The 18,866-nt window shown below is 33.5% G+C and overlaps 1 protein-coding gene and 1 pseudogene across 3 annotated transcripts in view; one reads left to right on the top strand and one right to left on the bottom strand.

Annotated features, from left to right (window-relative positions):
* RLF (RLF zinc finger) overlaps nt 1-18,866 on the top strand; it is a 66,782-nt gene that overhangs the window by 6,064 nt on the left and 41,852 nt on the right. For both annotated transcript variants that reach the window (XM_081056930.1, XM_081056929.1), the window contains exons 2-3: nt 16,878-17,032; nt 18,412-18,493. Coding sequence is in view for 1 of the 2 variants with exons in the window: in XM_081056929.1 (XP_080913055.1) it covers nt 16,878-17,032; nt 18,412-18,493 (237 nt within the window). In the remaining variant the exon portion in view is untranslated. The remainder of the gene's footprint in view (nt 1-16,877; nt 17,033-18,411; nt 18,494-18,866) is intronic.
* LOC308500930 (cytochrome c-like) lies at nt 8,025-8,317 on the bottom strand (annotated as a pseudogene). Its single transcript has one exon. The product of its transcript is annotated as a cytochrome c-like (transcript).

Here is an 18,866-nt window from a genome sequence, read left to right as displayed (position 1 = left end):
AATATTTAAAGTACTGATTTTTTCCACAAGGTTTGCATAGCCAGATTGAAGCATTTATTTTGGATATGATTGACATCGTATTGGAAAACCTGAACCACAGATAAGGGATTGAGCAAGATGGTATAAAAAAATAAGTTCCTAAAACTTTCATTGTAGACATAAAGCCAGTATACAAACCAGTATATGAAAAATTAGAGGGGCTATTTAAGTTATTGAGCATCTTTTATGTGCCAAGTACTGGGGTAGGTGGTGTTATTTTTATTTTACAGATTGAAAATTGAGGACCAGGGAAATTAAGTAACTTTTCCAGGATCACATGATAGTAAGCTGTGGCAAAGTCTTTAGATTCCAGAGCCCATCTATTTCTCCTGTGTCAGCATTTCCTAAACTGTTTTGTTCATGTTCGTGTGTGTGTGTATGTACATGTACTTGAAGTAAGGATTCTGTGTTCATATAAGTTGGGATAAGTGGGTTTTTTTTCTCTGTACCACTTGTTTAATATTAGCTCTTTTAAAACATGAACCTAAAAGAGTCGTTTTTTAAAAAAATAGTTGACAGTTGATATTATTTTATATTAGTTTCAAGTGTACAGTAGGATAGTTGGACATTTATATAATTTATGCAGTGATCGCCTCTATCAGTCTAGTACCCACCTGGCACTATACATAGTTATAACATTGACTATATTTTTTAATGTGTCTTTTATATTTAAGATGTATTGTGAATCTCCTAGAGAGACATTAAATGTTGTGCAGCATTTGCCAAATTTAGCAGGTTCAAAACATTTAACATTTTACCATGTTCTAAACCGTATACCAGCCCCAAAGTCACTTGCTTTTCTTTCATTATAATAAAGCAAAACATCACAAAGAGTTGAGTGCTTCATGTTTCTGCACACCACTGAGTTTTGATTCCCTAGTTTCAGCCTAAAATATGAGTGAGTTTTCTATGAAAAAATTTCCTCCAAAGTCTTTGTGGATTTTAAGTTATTGTCACAGATGAAAAAATATTTCAATGTATAATTTTGGAAGTTGAAAATGAATTATATTTCAGACATATCTTGATTTCACATTTATTCAGGTTTACCAATATTTCTGCAACATAGCTGGCTTGGGAAATAGTAATGTATTTGTCTATTTCTCATCACTTTTGTGTTATGTCTGATTTCTCTAATGTGTTGTTTTGAGTACCTTACTGTGCTGACATTTGAGTTCAGAGTATTTTTACTCAAGGAAATAAACTGAGTGTCACATTAGCTAGCACAATAATGCTTCATTAATATGGGCACTTGTAAGAATTATTACCAGATATGATAGAATGAATGGACTAGCTGGGGAATTGCATTTTTATGCTATATGGTTGTATAAACAAGGCATATTTTTATTTATGATTTCATTTTTTTAACTTGCTTTTTTCATATATATATATTTAAAATATATATGGTATCTTAAAGTAGTAAAACTAAATATATATGTAATTTCCTGTGACTCCAATTAATACATGCTCATTCTAAAAGCTTAAGATGATGTTTAAATGCATAAAGCAGAAAGCGAAACTACCATGTAATCTCACTGTTAATAGCTTGGTGTTTCTATCTGATTTTTGAAAAAATACATATGTATTATGTGTGTATCTATAAATGTTAAAATTTTTAAGTGTCCAAGAAATTTGGGAATATATTATAATTGTAAAAAATTAGAACAATGTGAAAGAAGGAGACTAAAATATGACAACTCTCACATATCCCCTTATACTCCAGTTCTACGTTTTCATAGGTTAACAGTTTGGGAATGTATCCTTAAACAATTTTTCTGTATGATATGTACATATATGTACAATTTTAGGAAAATAGTGTCAAATTTACATACTAAAATTTACTTTCACTTGATATATTGTAACCATCTTTCCATGTAGGATACATATTTACTACATTAAAAAAATAACTAGTATTTCATTGACAACTGCACTGATTTAAAATTCTGTAGGTAGCAAAACCCTCAACACTTAATTAAAAACAAATTAACTATAAAAGCAATGTGTAAGGCAAAATATATAATGCTATACAGAAAGGTTTAATGGAAAAGTGAAAACCCCCTCTGCCCTCAATCCCTATGTAGTCACTCCTCAGAGGAGTTAACAGTCTCTTATGTATTGTTAACAGCTTGTTTTTGCCACTTGGTACTCTTCTGCAATTTACTTTTTAATTTAATACATTGAAGACAATTTTCTATATCAGTACGTGTTGAGCATGTACCATACTTAAACTATTTTTGTTCTTTTTTTTGTTCTCACAAATAACTTGCAGTGAACATCCTTAAACCTTAAACATTGGTTGTTTATATTGCTAGCATAAATATCTGAAATGAAATTTACTGGATTAAAGAGAATGTTTATTTTAAATTTTAATGGATACTGGCCTATAAAAAGTTGAATATGTATTTCCACCAATAGTGTTTGGGAGTCCCTGTTTCAATATATTCTTGCCAACCCTGGTGTTATTAAACCTTTTAATATTTGTCAATCTGATATTAAAAAATTGCTATCACACTGTTACATTAATTTGCATTTTAACAGCATTTGGGTATTTTTTCATGTGTATTAGATTTTAAAACTTTTTTCCTATGAGTTTTATTTTTACTTTTCTTACATACCTGTATTTTAAATTATTAGGTGAAAGTCATTAAAATGTGATTGTGTCTAATCATCGAGTATAACCATGTAATTTTGAGATTCTGTGCTGCTTTGAAGTTCTCCAGAAGCAGAACATATGCAGCCTAATCTGAAGCCATTGGAATGTATGCTACATAGTGATTGATTGTTGTGATAGATTTGTCAGTGTACTGATTTCCAACATATATTTATTTATCTTTTATATATCAATGCTATTACATTCTGGGAAGGCTAAGTCATAGCTGAATAACTGGAAATAGTGCTTTCCATTAGCTAATTTTTTCTTATATTGCTACCTTTATATGTTTTCAAATAAAGTGCCACTGAATGGATGTATGACCTCGGGTCAAATCATTTTGTTAATTGGGGCCTCAAATTGCTGCTTAAATGAGATGACCTGTAAGGTTTGATTCTCTTCCAAAATTATATAATTCTACTGGAAAACATTTGCTAAGGATTATTTTCTAAGTCATCTCCAAATATTTGTCTTGTGCATCTGTATTGAAATAAATGAATACTTAATGTTTGATTTATATAGTATCAATATATACATTATAAGCAAACAGAAAAATACAAGAGGGATAAGATTTTTGAAAACTCATTTACATAAATAAAAGTATTAATTAATATTAGGTCCTGCCTCCTGGTGGGTTATCATTTACCCCTCTAAATGCCCAACCAGTAGAAAACACTACAAATTTGAACTGAAATTATTTATTTGCATTAGTTGTTATGCTCACTGTCCTTACTTGGCTTTTTCCTTCATAGCAAAATCCTGATTTCAGTGTTTAAAGAACTTGGTAAATGAAAATGTTAAACCTAGAGCAAATTATCTCATAAAGTTTAGCAGTAAATATGGATAAAGCATCACATTTGGTCAGTCTCATGTTTTATTGTCTTATGAAATGGAGAACATATGCAATAGAAAGTAGATTTGACGTTAAGTCACTTTAAATCCTTGTTCCAACACTTGTGACTTGAAACATTGCCTTGGATCAATATTCTTGTCTATAAAATTTGGGGTAACAGAAAGCTACCCCGTAGGTGGTTGTGAGGACCCAATGGAACAGTATATCACTACCCGTAGCATAGCTTTTGGTAGCAGATAGGTACACAGTGTCAGTTTCTTTATTTTCTTTCTATCCTGAATATTGTTTTAAAGAAGTATTTCATGTAGAGCACCTCCATTTTTTTGTCAATGTACAGCCCATTAAAAGCAAAAAAGTTTCCTACATGTTCACAGCGCGTTTGCTAGCATAGTGTTAGATTCAGAGAGCCTATGATGGATGAGCTTTATATACTGGAAATGTAGTTTGCAGTTAATTTCTATTACATTGAAGCAATGTGAATGCTCTTTGGGTTTATAATGGATGTAATGGATTTGACCTGTTATAATCAACAGATCATTCTATATAAAATATTTTTTTATTCATTTGGCTATTGGTTTTAACTTGGTTTATTGTTTGGGATTTAAATTATGTATTTCATTATGTTGAAATATGCATTTAGCAGAAGTCATTTGAATCTATAACATAATTGGATTTGAGTGCCTGGGGGAAAGGTGGCCATATTTTCATAAAATCATAGAATCTTATTTTCGGGGGACAAATATTAGAGGTTATCTAGCCCATTCCGTTTAAAACTTTTAAAGGTGAAACTCCCTCTCAGTCTAGAATGTTAGCTGAGCATCAGAATAGGTTATAATTTCATTGACGTTCTGTACTTTTCATATCTATTTACCACCAAACAAAATTCAGGACTAGTGTATCATTGTGATTTGGTGTAAGCATCCTTCTAAAAAATATGATCTAAGCATTTCCTTTTTAAAATTTACACAAGTGCAGTTTGGTCAAAATGCTGCTCTCCTTTTTAGGGTTTGAATCAAAGTAGAGAGAATTTGGAATTTGGAATCAAATTCACATAGTTGAATTTGCTTTAGTAATATATCAGGCATATTTCACTCCAATCAACAATGTGTACCTGTAAAACTGTCTTAACCAAATTTAAAGTTAGAAAATCCTTTAATAATAGTGCAAAGCATCAAAAGCAAGTAATTACAGAATACCTACTATGCTACTCAGTATGCTGGGTTCTGGTCTACAGGGATGAAAAAACAGATGTGGTTCTTGCCCTCTGTGAGTTTATTGTCTGGTGGAGAGGAAAAACATTAAACAATTTTTCATATTACCTTTGCTTTAGATACCATAGTCAGTAGTCATAGTTTGATGATCATGTGTATTTATCTACCTTCCAACTAGTTTTTTAGGTAACAGGAGCATAAATAAGTAAAACAATTCCCAATGCCTGACTATTGCATAATAATTTTGAAGCCTAATGTAAATGATTTTTAAATAGACAACCTTATTGCTCTTTGCCACTTGGTATAGATTATAAAGACATGATTTTCCATGCCATTTTTCTATAATCAGCTTAATTGGTGTTGGTTACCAAACTCAAAATTTGAAGCAGGTGTATGATTAAGAAGCGAAGACCCTACTTGTTTAAGGAAGAGCAGGAATGGCAGGAATCTATTTTGGACTGGATGAGGGCTTTAATAAAGATATTTTAGGTTTGGAAATGCCAAAAAATAAGTACCCTTTGACATCTCACAGCCATAAAACATTTGAACCCAGGATATTATTACAAAGAATTAGAAAGCTTTTGTCTATGTATATAAGGCATATGTGCTCAGTTGTTTATAGAGGTTATTTGGGGATGAGGAGCAGAAGTGGAATTAGATAGAACCACTTCTTCATTGCATGCAAAATTTTAAAGTGGTATTATGTGTGAATTTTATTTGTGATTTTTTGTGTATTTCAGTATTTTTTCAAATAAAATTTTACAGGCAAAAACAGTGCTCTATATATTGATATAAACAACAAGATCTGTTGTTTAAAGAAAAAGTTGCAATGATGTATAGAAAGTTTTGAAAAGACAATTACTAAAGTATTACCATTTGTTGCATTTCAGTGAAGAATTAGTGGAACATTCATTTATTTCTTGTGTTTTTATACAGTTTGTACTTATATGTTACCGTTTTAAATTAATTTTCATTTTATCAACTGTTATTTTAATACTTACTCCTCTTTGCTTCTCTCTTTTGTTAGATCCTCTGTTTCCTGGCCCTCACGTATTTTTCTTGTTTTGAATGTGGGAGGATACCCTTTAGTAGCTTCCCAAGGTCTCTCCTCACTCTTGATTATGTTACTGTGGCTAGGTATATGAGTCTAGATTGAAAATCAGTTCTGCTCAGAACTTTGAAGCATGTGTTACTTTTTTAAAAATCAAGTATCTTCAACATACAAAGTAGTAAAGAGTATAAAATGAAAACAACCTAAGAAATAAAATGATTGAATATTTAATCATTCCCCTGCATCTCTTTATTTTTTAAAATTTATTTGTACATTTTAATGCAGTGTGCATTATTTTGTTTTTCAGCATTGCTTAAATGATGTACTTGTACGTATTCTTTTCAAGCTTTTAAAATTCAACATCATGTTTCTAAGATTTATCTGTATTGGTGGTATCTGTAGCTTTGATGCATTTTTCACTGATGTGCAGTATTTTATTATGTAAATATATCACGGTTCATTTATCTATTCTTTTATTGATGGGTTTAGAGGCATTTACACTGGTGGGGTGGACATTTTTCCAAAATATCTTGATACATGGATGTAAGAATTTCTTTAGGGTTATATGTTTACAGTGGAATTGCTGGGTTTTTATATAGGCCTATTGTTAACTATAATAAATACTGCCAAGTTATTCTCCAAAGTATTTGTAGCACTTTATTCCAGTTACCAGTGTATGAAAGTTACCATTACCCTACATTCTTGCCAATACTCGATGTAGTCAGTTTAATTTTAAGCATTTTGGTAAGTGGACTAGGGTATTTCATTGTGGTTTTAATTTGTTTTTCATCTGATTACTTGTGAGGAATTGTTTATCTTTTTAGTGTGTATTTATTGCTATTTATATTACATTTCCTATGAATTGCCTTTTCTTATTTTTTGCTTATTTTTCAATTGGGTTGTCTTTTTCTTAACAGTTTATGAAATTATGAATCTGAACATGAGTCCTTTGTTGGTCATATACTTTGGAATTATCTTCTGTCTAGTTTATCTTAGGCACAGAAGTTTTACATTTTATTGCAGTAAAAATTGTAAATTTGACAACTGAAACGTAAAATTTTTCAAATTTGTTTTATGAGTTTGTACATTTTGTGGCCCATTTGTCTTTTTTAAAAACAGCTTTATTGAAGTATAATTAACATGCAATAAACTACTCATATTTAAAATGTACAGTTTGATAAGCTTAACATATCTGTACATCAATGAACTGATCACCATAATGAAGAAAATGAATGTATTCATCTCCCCTAAAGTTTCTTCCTACCCCTAAGTATTTCCTCTTTTCTTACCTTCCTTCCCTACGCATTTTTCCATCCTCACTTAACTTCTTTTTGATTTGTGATTTTGTTTTTAATTATCTGAAGCCTTATGATTACATAATTTACAATTTTGTGCTTATGGTCTTTTCTCCTCTACTTTAATCCTTCTAGTGAGTTGTCAAAAGCCATTACCAATCACACATACACAGTAGTTCTCCAGTTGTGTTTTTGAATAGTTGTTTAAAAGACAATCCTGAATTATAACTTAGTCTGAGTTAATAAAGAATTCACAAGCGAAGTTCGCTACTATATCTTGTTACACTGAATTTTAAAAGCATCTGGAATTGTAGATCATCTATAAAATGTGAGAAGTGTTAAATATTCTTTATTTGATATTATACATAAACTACACAGAAATGTCTTTCATTTAGTAAAAGGCAACAGTTTAGATATAGGGAATTTTAATTAAATTGGCACAGTTAGGACCAGAAAGATAAAAGTGGACACTGCCACCTTATCCTTCAGCCCTTGCCTGTTAACAAGCTACGGAACACAACTTGAAACACAAGCAAGTCTTGTTCTGAGATGGTGAAGGGATTTCCTCAGTATTTAAACATATTAATATAACCAGTTATATAAATCAAAATATAAAATCAATTTCCTACAGGTTTTGAGATGACATTTACCATCTCTAAAATGGTACCAAAAATTTGAACATGATTAATCATGTCCAATCATATCTTTAGAAGGGGAAAACAGTGATAGCACTTGCTGACCCGAAATTACCATGAAAGATAAAAAAGCTGATCATATTCATTTAACCACAAACCAATCTTATTTAAATTAGGACTGCCCAAAAGAAATGTTCTGTCAGCCATTCATGGTCTGAATTCAATTTAAATATGATACACATTTAAAAAGTCATGAGACATTTCTATTTTGTAATAGATAAGACAGTGACCAACTAGTATTTATTAGTAGCCCTTTTGAGATAAGCTATCAAGTCTGCTCTTTCTATAGTCATGAAGGTCATTTTTGTTCTAGGGATGTACTTCTTGGGATTCTCCAAATATTCTATCAATGTCTCCTGTCCCCAGATGATGCCTTTGTTCTTGTTACATCCATGGGCCTGATCTGTCTTTTGCCCAAACAGACCATGGAGATTGGTCGAGCCTTGTGTTTGCCTCCCTTTTCCACAGTATGGCACTGGGCACACTTCTGCACAAAAACCTTCTTGCTCTTCTTAACATCACCCATTTTTAAAATGCTCTTTTGTCTCGCGCAATACAGAGACTCCCTCAATTATTGATCTGCTTTCTGTCTATAAGTTAGATGGCATTTTTTAGAATTTTAATTAATAAAATTACAGTCTCTTTTTGTTTGACTTCTTTTACTCCATATAATTATTTTGAAATTTGTTCATGTTATATATATTAATAATTAATTCCTTTTATTGTGTATTCATTGTATGGATATGTCATGATTTGTTTATTCACTCACCTCTCGCTAGACATTTGGCTTGTTTCCACATAAAGCTGCTGCGAGCCATTGTGTGGAAAGTGCTCTCTCTCCAGTAAATACCTAGGTGGAATGGCTGGGTCACATGGCAGGTTTTTCAGAATTAGTTGTATAATTTTACATTCCCACCAACTGATGTATAAGAGTTCTAGTTTTCTACCTCCTGGTTAATACTTGGTGTGGCCAGTCTTTTTTTTTTTTTTTTTTTTTTAATTTATTGGGGTGGGCCAGTCTTTTTAATTTCAGCCATTCTAAAATTAGTGATAGCTCATTGTGGTTCTGATTTACATTTTCCTAATGACTTATTATGTTGACTGTTTTTATGTGCTTATTTGTCATTCTTGTATCTTTTATGAAGTATCTTTTCAAATCTTTTGCTTATTAAAAAGGATTGGATTGTTTCCTTATTGTTAAGTTTTGAGAGAAGTGTAAGTGTATGTGTGTACACAAATCCTTTATCAGATATATTCCTCTTTTAAAAAAAATAACGTGTTGAGGCTTAGATGGCAAAGGGTGGAGAGATGGAGGTGGTAATTTGTATCACTTCTAAGTTATACACATTCTGCCTCTGTTTCACTTGTGTCTCTTTGGAGGGAACACCCTTGGCCATGACACAGATTCCATTGTGGTGATGTGGGCATGTGGAAAGGCTTACAGGGATATATCCTAACAAGGATAAATTGACGTAGAACAACATGGTGCATGTCACATGTTCTGGACAGAACTGTAGGTGAACTCATGAGATACTATCAGGAACTTCCAGGAAAAACTGGGTGAGGCTTAACAGACAAGAAAAGTACTACATTACTAGATGAGCACAAGAGCAGCCAAGCCATGATTAATTACTATTAGGTTGATCCTTCCTATAACCACAGAGCTGATGGGGTCAGAGAAAATGGAATCAAATATGTCCTTTGCAAGGATATCCTCCTAGTCTGTGGCTTGTCTTTCATTCTCTTAACAATATCTTTCGAAGAACACAATTCTTAATTTTGATCAAGTTCAATTTATTAGCTTTTTTTTAATGGATTATGTTTTTCACGTTATATCTTAAGAAATCTGTCTAACCCAATACCACAAAGATTTTCTCCTTTGTTCTCCTCTAGAAATTTTGTTTTAAGATTTACATTTAAATCTATGATCCATTTGGAGTTAATTTTGGTATGTTGTATAAAGGATAGGTGGAAGTTTTCTTTTTTATGACTACCTAAATGTTCCAGCATCATTTGTTGAAAAGACTGCTTTCTCACTGCATTAAGAAATACGCCTTTGCAACTTGTTGAAAATCAATTAACCATAAGTATGTGGGTCTATTTCTGGACCTTATTCTGTTCCATTGATCTATTTGTCTACCCTGATGCCATTACCACATTCTTGTTTTGCTTTTTATTTTTATTTTTTATTTTTTTGGTTGTTGAGAGCCCACTGGCCCATGTGGGAATCGAACCGGTAGCCTTCGGAGTTAGGAGCATGGAGCTCTAACCGCCTGCGCCACCGGCCGGCCCCTTGTTTTGCTTTTTAAAATAGAAAGTAAAATATTATGAAAACTATATTGCACATAAAGACAGGAAGTAGAATGGTGGTTGCCAGGGGCTGGAGGGAGGGAGTTAATGTTTCATGGGTTCAGTGTCAGCTTTGCAAGATGAGAAGAGTTCTGTGGATGGATGTTGCTGATGGTAGTGCAACAGTGTACAGTTGGCCCTTTAACAACATGGGTTTGAATAGCACTGGTCCACTTATATGTGTACTTTTTCCAATAAATATACAGTCACCATCTGTATTCCTGGGTTTTGCATCTGAGGATTCAACCAACCTCAGATCAAAAACAATATTGTCTTTGTTGTTGTTGTCTGTTTATTGACTGACTGATTTTTTAATTACGGTTGACATACAATGTTACTATATTGGTTTCAGATGTACAACATAGTGATTAGACATTTATGTAACTTATGAAGTGATCACCCTGATAAGTCTAGTACCCATCTTACACCATACATACTTATTATAATATTATTGACTCTATTCCCTATGCTGTACTTTACATCCCTGTTTTTATAACTTGTACAGTTGAATCCTTTCCCCATTTTCACCCATCCCTCTAACATCCTTGTCATCTGTCAACCGTCAAAATATTCTCTGTATTTTTTATCTGCAGTTGGGAATCATGGATGTGGAGGGCTGACTGTATACATTGTTTTACGCCATTTTATATAAGCTAAGGTTAAGGTATTATTGAAGAAAGAAAAAATTTTTTTATCGATTTAGTGTAGCCTAAGTTTACAGTGTTTATAAAGTTTACAATAGTGTTCAGGAATGACCTGGGTCTTCACACACTCACCACTCACTCACTGACACATCCAGAGCAATTTTCAGTCTGGAAGTTCTGTGATAAGTGCCCTGTACAGGTGTACCATTTTTTATCTTTTATACCATACTTTATTACACCTTTCCTATGTTTAGATATGTTTAGATACACAAATACATACCATTGTGTTACCATTGCCTACAGATTCACTGCAGTAAATGCTGTAAAGATTTGTAGCCTAGGAGCAATAGGCTAAAACATATAGCCTAGGTTTGTAGTAGATTATTCCATCTAGTATATGATGTTCACATGATGACAAAATCGCATAAGGCTGCATTTCTCAGAACATATCCCCATTATTAAGTGGCACATGACTATATTACATTGATTTTCATATGCTGAACTATCCTTACATTCCAGGAATAAATCCCACTTGGTCGTGGTATGTAATCTGTTTTAATAAACTGGGGGATCATTTTGCTAGTATTTGGTTGATTTTTATATCAGTGCTCATAAGGGATATTGGTCTGTAGTTTACTTGTAGTCTTTGTCTGGCTTTGGTATCAGGGTGGTGCTGGCCTCATAGAATGAATTGGAAGTGGTCCCTCATCTTTGATTTTTTTTTTTTTGAGTGTTAAAGATAACTATTGATGCTGTTTTCATCCAAACTCCCTTCCTTACTGTTACTATAACTCAGATGACGATACCATACAGATGCTAAATTTAAAATTAAATTTTAAAATTATAAAGGAAACATGCAAAAATTTTATTTCACTGCAACAGTAAGGAAAAGATTCTAAATTGAATAAAGAAAACATTATATTTCCCCTATCCAGCTGGCCCTCAAAAATTGTACTTAGGTTATAACATATAATACTTGTTACAACTCCTCAGACTGTCACTATCTTACACTACTAATAGAAATGTAAATTGGAACAAATTTTCTGGAGCAGAATTTGGCACTATGTAAAGCCTTAAAAATTAAGCACTCTTTGACCCAGGAATTTCATGTGTAGGACATCATCCTAAGAAAATTGTCATGGATACATACATGGAAAAAGTTGGGTGGAGAGGTGCTCTCAACATTATGTATAATAATGCAAAGTTAGAAACCACAGTGTCCAGAAATAGAGAATTGGGTAATAAATTGTGGTACACATCTAAGGCTGTGCAGTTATAGAAATACTGACTTTGAAGAAAAATTTCAAAACAGTGTATAGTACGATTCCATTAAAATGCTTTTTTTAAGTGTAAAAACCCCCCAAACTTAATATTGCCTGTTAACTGGTCTATTTCTGGGTGATGGTAGTATGGTGGTAGTATTATACTTTTTACTTCTTCATGTGTTTTTTAAACAACATGATACAACTTTTATGACATAACAGTAAAAGGTATTTTTAAGAATTGAAAATGAAATGAAGCTAGAAAGCATAGTTAAATCCCATGACAGAATCAGTATCTAAAAATAATCTTGTTAGGTTGGGATGATGGGCCGAATCCAGTGAAATTTAATCACGACAGAATCAGGATGAATAGGTAGAAGGATAAATAAGCAGTCATATTTCTGAATTTAAAAAAAACAACTAACTAATATAGAAAGTGCAAAGTGAGGTCTGATAGGACCGTATGTGAAAGACTTAAAGGTTTTAATTTACTCGAGCCACTTCCTCAATGTAAGCAGCCACCAGTTCTCTTCCCATTCATTCCATTTCACCTCACACCCAGCTTCATCTGTTCATGGGAAACTGTGCTTCCTCACCAACTGATGTTTGAGTCTCATCACCATCTGTTCTAGTTGTCTTTTCTGACTTTGTTCAAGGTGCTTTTCCACTTGGAGTCCTCCTGTTCCCCTCACTTTTCCAAACTTGACCCATACTTCAGAAACCCAGCTCAAGTGCTACCCCAGCTGTTTATCATAGTGCAGTCACATTTTACTCTATTTTATTCTGGGAATTTCATGTATTGAGAAATTAAAATCAGAATAGGCTTCTTGCTTTATGTGCAAAATTTGAAATAATGCAAATCCTCCTTTCTTAACATAATTTCCTATTGCCATAGGACATGCAGTTTTAACAATAAATACCAGATATCTTTTGTCATTTCTTCGTGAACCACCAGCATGCTAAAGTGTGGGGTGTCAATCAGGACCATTGCTAGAAAATTTGCCCCAGAAGCAATCGCTTTAAATGGAAATGAGATGTTGTAAACTCTGAGGAAGAAAGCCAAATGATGACCATACTACTTGCTGCAGAATATTAAAGTTTATGAGTAGTGGGTAAAAGCAGAATTTAAAGGTACACTTAAAATAGTTGTAGACTTGTGCATTCTGAAAAGGCATGAAGCACAGTGATTCTAGTGTGGGCTCTGGAGCCAGATGACCTGAATTCAGTTCAAATCCTGAATTCAACACGTACTGGGTGACTTTGGGCAAATAACTTAGTCTCTCTATGCCTTTGTTTCCTCGTTTTTTAAAATGAGTGATGATAAATCACCTAGATCATGGGATTGTTATATTAAATATTAGCAGCAAGCTCTTAGGAAAATGCCCAACCCACACTAAATGCTCAAACACCAACATGATGATTCCCTAGGGAAATGGAGTCTTAAACCATTTGAGTTTTAAATTGGAATGCATCCCCACATCAAATATCATCTTGAAAGAAATTCTCCCTCCTTGATAGCTTCAGAGACTAGTCACGATACTGCCATGTAGTGAGGAATGCAGGTAGAATTGGGATGAGGGGAGGTATTTTTTCCTTCATTGTAAATGTAATATTGCTTATTAAAGAAAATGTGGGACGTTCTGAAAAACACAAAGACAAAAATTTGTTCATAATCCTACTACTAGTTCAGTTCTAATACTCATATTAGCATTTTAGTTAAATTTCTTCTGGTCCTTTTTTTTTGTGCATTTTTTTATATGCAGATATGTTGTGATAACACATATGCAGAACTGGAGGTTATTTAGCCTAGAGAAGTAAGCAGTCTAGGTGTGGGCCATTGGGGATCTGGTCTAGGTCACTGGCTCTAGAAATAAAGCTTAGGGGCAGGAGACAGGTGATTCTGAGATTGAATCTGCAAGCTTTGCTGTGGGGGTTTCAAAGATAGTTTTCTAGCTCTGGTTCCTAAAAAGAGGCAGGTAGAACATAGGAGGAAGAGCATATTTGCTGGGAAAGATGTTTGGAGTTTGAGATTGGAATAGGATATCCCATGGAAATGTCTAAAGGGGCAGTTGAGGTATACGTAATAGCAGGGACTTAACTTGAGAGGTAATCTGCCTGGGATGTGAATGAGAGCACTCAGTGAGAATGTTTAAAACCATCAAAGATAGTGCCTAAGTGGGCTAATTTTTCATGCTGTATTTCTGACCTGTCAGAATACCTAGCTTTTTAAGGGCAGGAATAGCACCATCCTCAATATCCAGCACAGTATTGCCACATCATGGCATTTGTGGAATAAATGGGTTTACTGAAACAAAGAGAAGAAGCCATTGATTTGCAATGTGTAGAATGCCGATGAACTTAAAGGAGTCATATTTATCATTTTATTTCCTCTTTCTTTTTCAGTTTTGTTGGTTTCTAAAATTTAAATTTCTAAAGAGAAATAAGAGACTGCCATTTTTCTTTACTGCTTCTGATGGAATTTTGTTTTCATTTTACTGTTAAAATACTATTTAGATGGCTATAATTCATTCATCTTTATCTTGTGGTTTAAAAAGGATTATAGTAAAGATTTTTCCAGTGATGATTCAGATGTCCGAGTACACTCCTAGTGGGTATGTTAAGGAGACCTCACTATTTAATTGCACTAACATATGATGGGAAAAAGACTGAGGAATATTAAAAAATATATAAACTAGTATAAGGCAAACTGTAAGCATAAATACCCATGGGGTATAGAATTGAAATTGTGTAACTTGTGGATGTCTTCATGGAGTGTCTGTGTTAGAAGGTAATTAGATTGGTGGCAGGAGCATTCTAAATGCAAAGGTGGACTGTGGAAAGATCCACTCATCTGTATGCATTCTTCCTTCTCTTTGCATACTTCAGCTAGCAATTGGTTAATTTGCATGTGTGGTTTCAACTGTTATGTTGTATTGACTCATTCTGAAAGTTCCACGAGGATAAGCCCCCATGTCTTTTTCCCCAGCACTCAGCACTGTGTATAGAGGAGGCTATCAATAAATATTTGTCAAATAAATAAAATGGTGCATGTATTCAGCAAACATTTAGTGCCACTTGAGAATGTCCTGTAAGGGTGTAGGAGTGTTAGGCCTACGAAGATTGATAAGATGTAAATCTGACCTGAAGGAGCATAAAATCTGGTACTGAATACAAATCTGTAAGGTTCTCTGGTTTTTAGATTAAACAATGTAGATATTAAATAATTTGCTGACCTAAAACAGAATTTTATAACATACATTTTAATAAATTTCTTAAGAGATATTTTGTGAAATCTTATTTACGTGACAGAAAGCACGTATTCTGTGTTCCTTCTCATTTAGCTGGGAACAGGGTTTTTATGGGGTCAGTTTTGTAATCCTGTTACTGTTTTTTTTCTTTATTAAAAGTTGGGATTTGATTAAATGGGGGCCTAATGCTCTTCTGAGAGTACAGAAGGAGGCCACTTCTCTAAAGTGACTAGTAAAGCAGCAGGATTCTTGATTTTAATTGTATGGATATACTGAAATAGCTTAACTGGCTTGATCATTCAGGTACACAAAGATCAGATAATCCAGTGTTAGTTAAGAGAGATTTTACTGTATAATGTTTAGTTATATATTTCCTTGTAAGATTTTTTTTTTAAGTAATCAAGACCAGTGCAGTTCTTTATAGTCAGAACTGATAACTGATATCGGGACCTGTGCCTGGTTTGTGGAAACTAAAGCTGCAGAAAATTTAGTGGAATCCTCCAGTGCCGCTACAGCTATATGTAGTTCTTCAGGCAGAAAAAGTGAAGACAGGAAGTTAGGAATCTTGGAAAAGATGATTCTGGGGGTAATTAATTCACATAATGTAATTAACTCAAGATAAAGCTGCCCCCTGAAAAGAAGACTTGCCTATAGAAGTAGCACCAAACTAAGAACACTAGGAACTCCCTAGCCCTGTCAGAATGTGTATTCTAGTGGGGAAAAGCTTGTATCCTGCCTGTCTTAACCTAACCAGCTGTATCAGTTAAGCATAAGCAAAACCCAATCAGTTGTTAGAAGAAATACATTAATAGAAGAGAGAGCAACTCCACGGAACCTAGAGAGTCCCCAGACAAGAACTTGGCAGTGATTTTCCAGCACTGTCCAAGAGAACATAAGCCAGCTTTTCACCATCACTTGAACAAATTTTTAGTGTTGAACACAGAATTTATCAGGCCTTATTGTGGCTCCATTTTTCTTTGTTTTAGATTTTGTACTCACTAGATAATCTCGTACATAAAAGGGTACCTGGCTGATGATTTTCCCCCCACTGTAAACAAGTAAACATTTGGCTTATATGTTAATTTTTAAAAATAAACTTCATTAACAATAAAAATATAACATCAACCTTTTATAAATTGGTTAGTATAAATTACGCATAATCAATCCTATGTGTGGAGGGGGAAGAAAAGGATTTTATGGAGCTGTAGAGCTGAGCGCCACACTCAGGAATAAGCCTCCTTGTACAAGGCAGGGATCAGTCTTGTTCTTGTATACCTGAGCCTGGCACGTGGTTGGTGCTCAATTTAATGTCGTAGCATACCAAACTCATTGCTAAATTTCAGAGATGGTAACTCCAGACCTATAGTGGTTCTTTCTAGAACCACTACTCATGGGTTTATTCTCACGTCAGAAGAACCAGGTGTACCTTTTCTTTAACTCAGTAGTTCATTAAGTGATGAAAATAGGCTCGTAAACAAGCCAGAGCCTGTACAGGCAAATAAAAGGTGTATGCATCTGTTGACAATGTTTGTTTCATTGTTTTTATTTTCTAAATAATTAAAACTTTAATTTTATTTTTTTAGACTCTCTTGCAATATGCAAGCAACAAGAATGCATCAGAGCATATGGTGTATCTTCTGGAGGTATATCGACTTGCCATCCAAAGCTTTGCCAGTGCACGCCCATATTTAACTACTGAATGTGAAGATGTCCTGTTAGTGCTTGGCAGATTAGTACTGTAAGTTTAAGAACTTAAATCACTCTTAAAACTGAGTGCTTTTGGTTGTAATGTTTGCCTGACTTTTGTTTACTATGCATCTTGTTATTCAAAGCACCATTAGAGTTCTGCCTTTGAATGTAATCTCCTTTGCTTTGAGCCTTCACACTCAGGTTCCCTGGAGACGAAGTACAAGCCAAGCAACATAATCTTAAATTGCCTCTAGAGTCTCTTTTCATACTCAGGTTTAGAATCCAATGATGATACATATTTTCTCTGTCCTGAGGTATCAATTCAGGTGACAGTATGTGAAAACTTGTGATCGTTGAGGAACACTTTGAGGGGAAACATTTTGATATTCTGCAATTCAGTTATATTACTGGAACTAAACATTTGACCAGCAGAAAATATCAGGGTACATCAAAAGATTACCACCCTAAGAATCTATGATAATTTAGCTGCTGGTTTAATATTTGGCTGGGTAGTGGCAGACAAAATTATAACTAATGTAATTTTCATCTGCAAATTGAAAAAATATGCTAGCTATTCAGTTGTTATTTGGGGAATCACTTGGGTTCAGCTTATAGATTGTTTGGTGGGATAACTTCTAATCTGGGTGGTCCATTTTATTTTTCTCTGGCTTCATATATTTTCCTTTCCATTCTCCAAAACGCGAAACCTCTAATATATTGTGCCTTTTATGGAATCCAAACATTCCTGGTTTTATAATCACATTATTCCTTCTACTAAATCCCAATTTCTACATTACCTGTGCTAATTTCTAAGTGGTAAAGTAGCATTCCGCAAGATTTTAGAGAGGTGTTGGTTGATAGGTATTTTGAGTTGATCTTTATTCAAATTGTTATGCATTTCATTTTTTTAAATTCTCTGTTATGTGTTTGGGGAATTGCTTAGGGTAGAAAGAAGAAAACTTTTACTTGCTTGATTTGTTTGTTAGAGGTAAAAAAATGGTCTTGATAGTCTTTCTGCTACTTCTGCAAGTGACAAGAACATACAGAGATGGCAGTTACATATATTTATCGCTTTATCAGCTAAATTGACAATAGCATGAGCTCCTGTTTTTGTCTTCTGGAATCAGAATGGTTCCTATATAGTCACACACCCTAATAAACTAAATAAAACTGCTTTGAATATGATTTATAAAAGACTTATAGTCTCACTAAATATGTTAAAGCAACGATGTAATTATAAAGCCTGGTGGTTTTTCTTCTTTTCTAAAGTTGAAAAGTCAATGTAACAATGTTGAAGGAAATTTTGAAAAGTAAAAAACAAATATAAAATAGTCTGAACAAATGTAAAACATATATTCAGTATCACTATCATACTGTATTTGATTATGACTATAACCACTTTTATTTACTAACTTATTTATGTTGTAGGAGTTGTTTTGAATTACTACTTTCAGTGTCTGAAAGTGAACTGCCACGTGAAGTCTGGGTACTCTTTCTTCAGTCTTTACAGGTGAGTTGATTTGGGTTCAAGAAAAGGGCTCTGTTTAGGTATCCAAGAGGCCTAATGAATTTCTCCCAGCAAACTAAAATTGGAAACTTAGAACAAAAAAAAGTTCTTTATATATTGATAGTAAGTTCATTAAATGAGAGACCTTTCAGATGAAGTGGGTATGTTAAAATTTTTTTTCGTTCGTTTGGTTTTGTTAACCTTTACATAGCTTAGAAATCAACAAAAAAGTTTTCATTATTCAAAAACAGTTTTAGAGAGGATAAAGCTATTAAAAATGTAGACTCATATATGGTTATAAGGTAGCAGTATTTGGATCATTCGTAGAACATTTATCTAGTAATTTCTCCCTAACACTTCAGGGATTGTGTCAAAA

Source organism: Rhinolophus hipposideros, assembly GCF_964194185.1.
Source record: "Rhinolophus hipposideros genome assembly, chromosome: 8".
Classification (NCBI taxonomy): Eukaryota; Metazoa; Chordata; class Mammalia; order Chiroptera; family Rhinolophidae; genus Rhinolophus; species Rhinolophus hipposideros.
The sequence above is the reverse complement of the archived record's forward strand: the minus strand, read 5'-3'. Positions and strand labels throughout refer to the sequence as shown.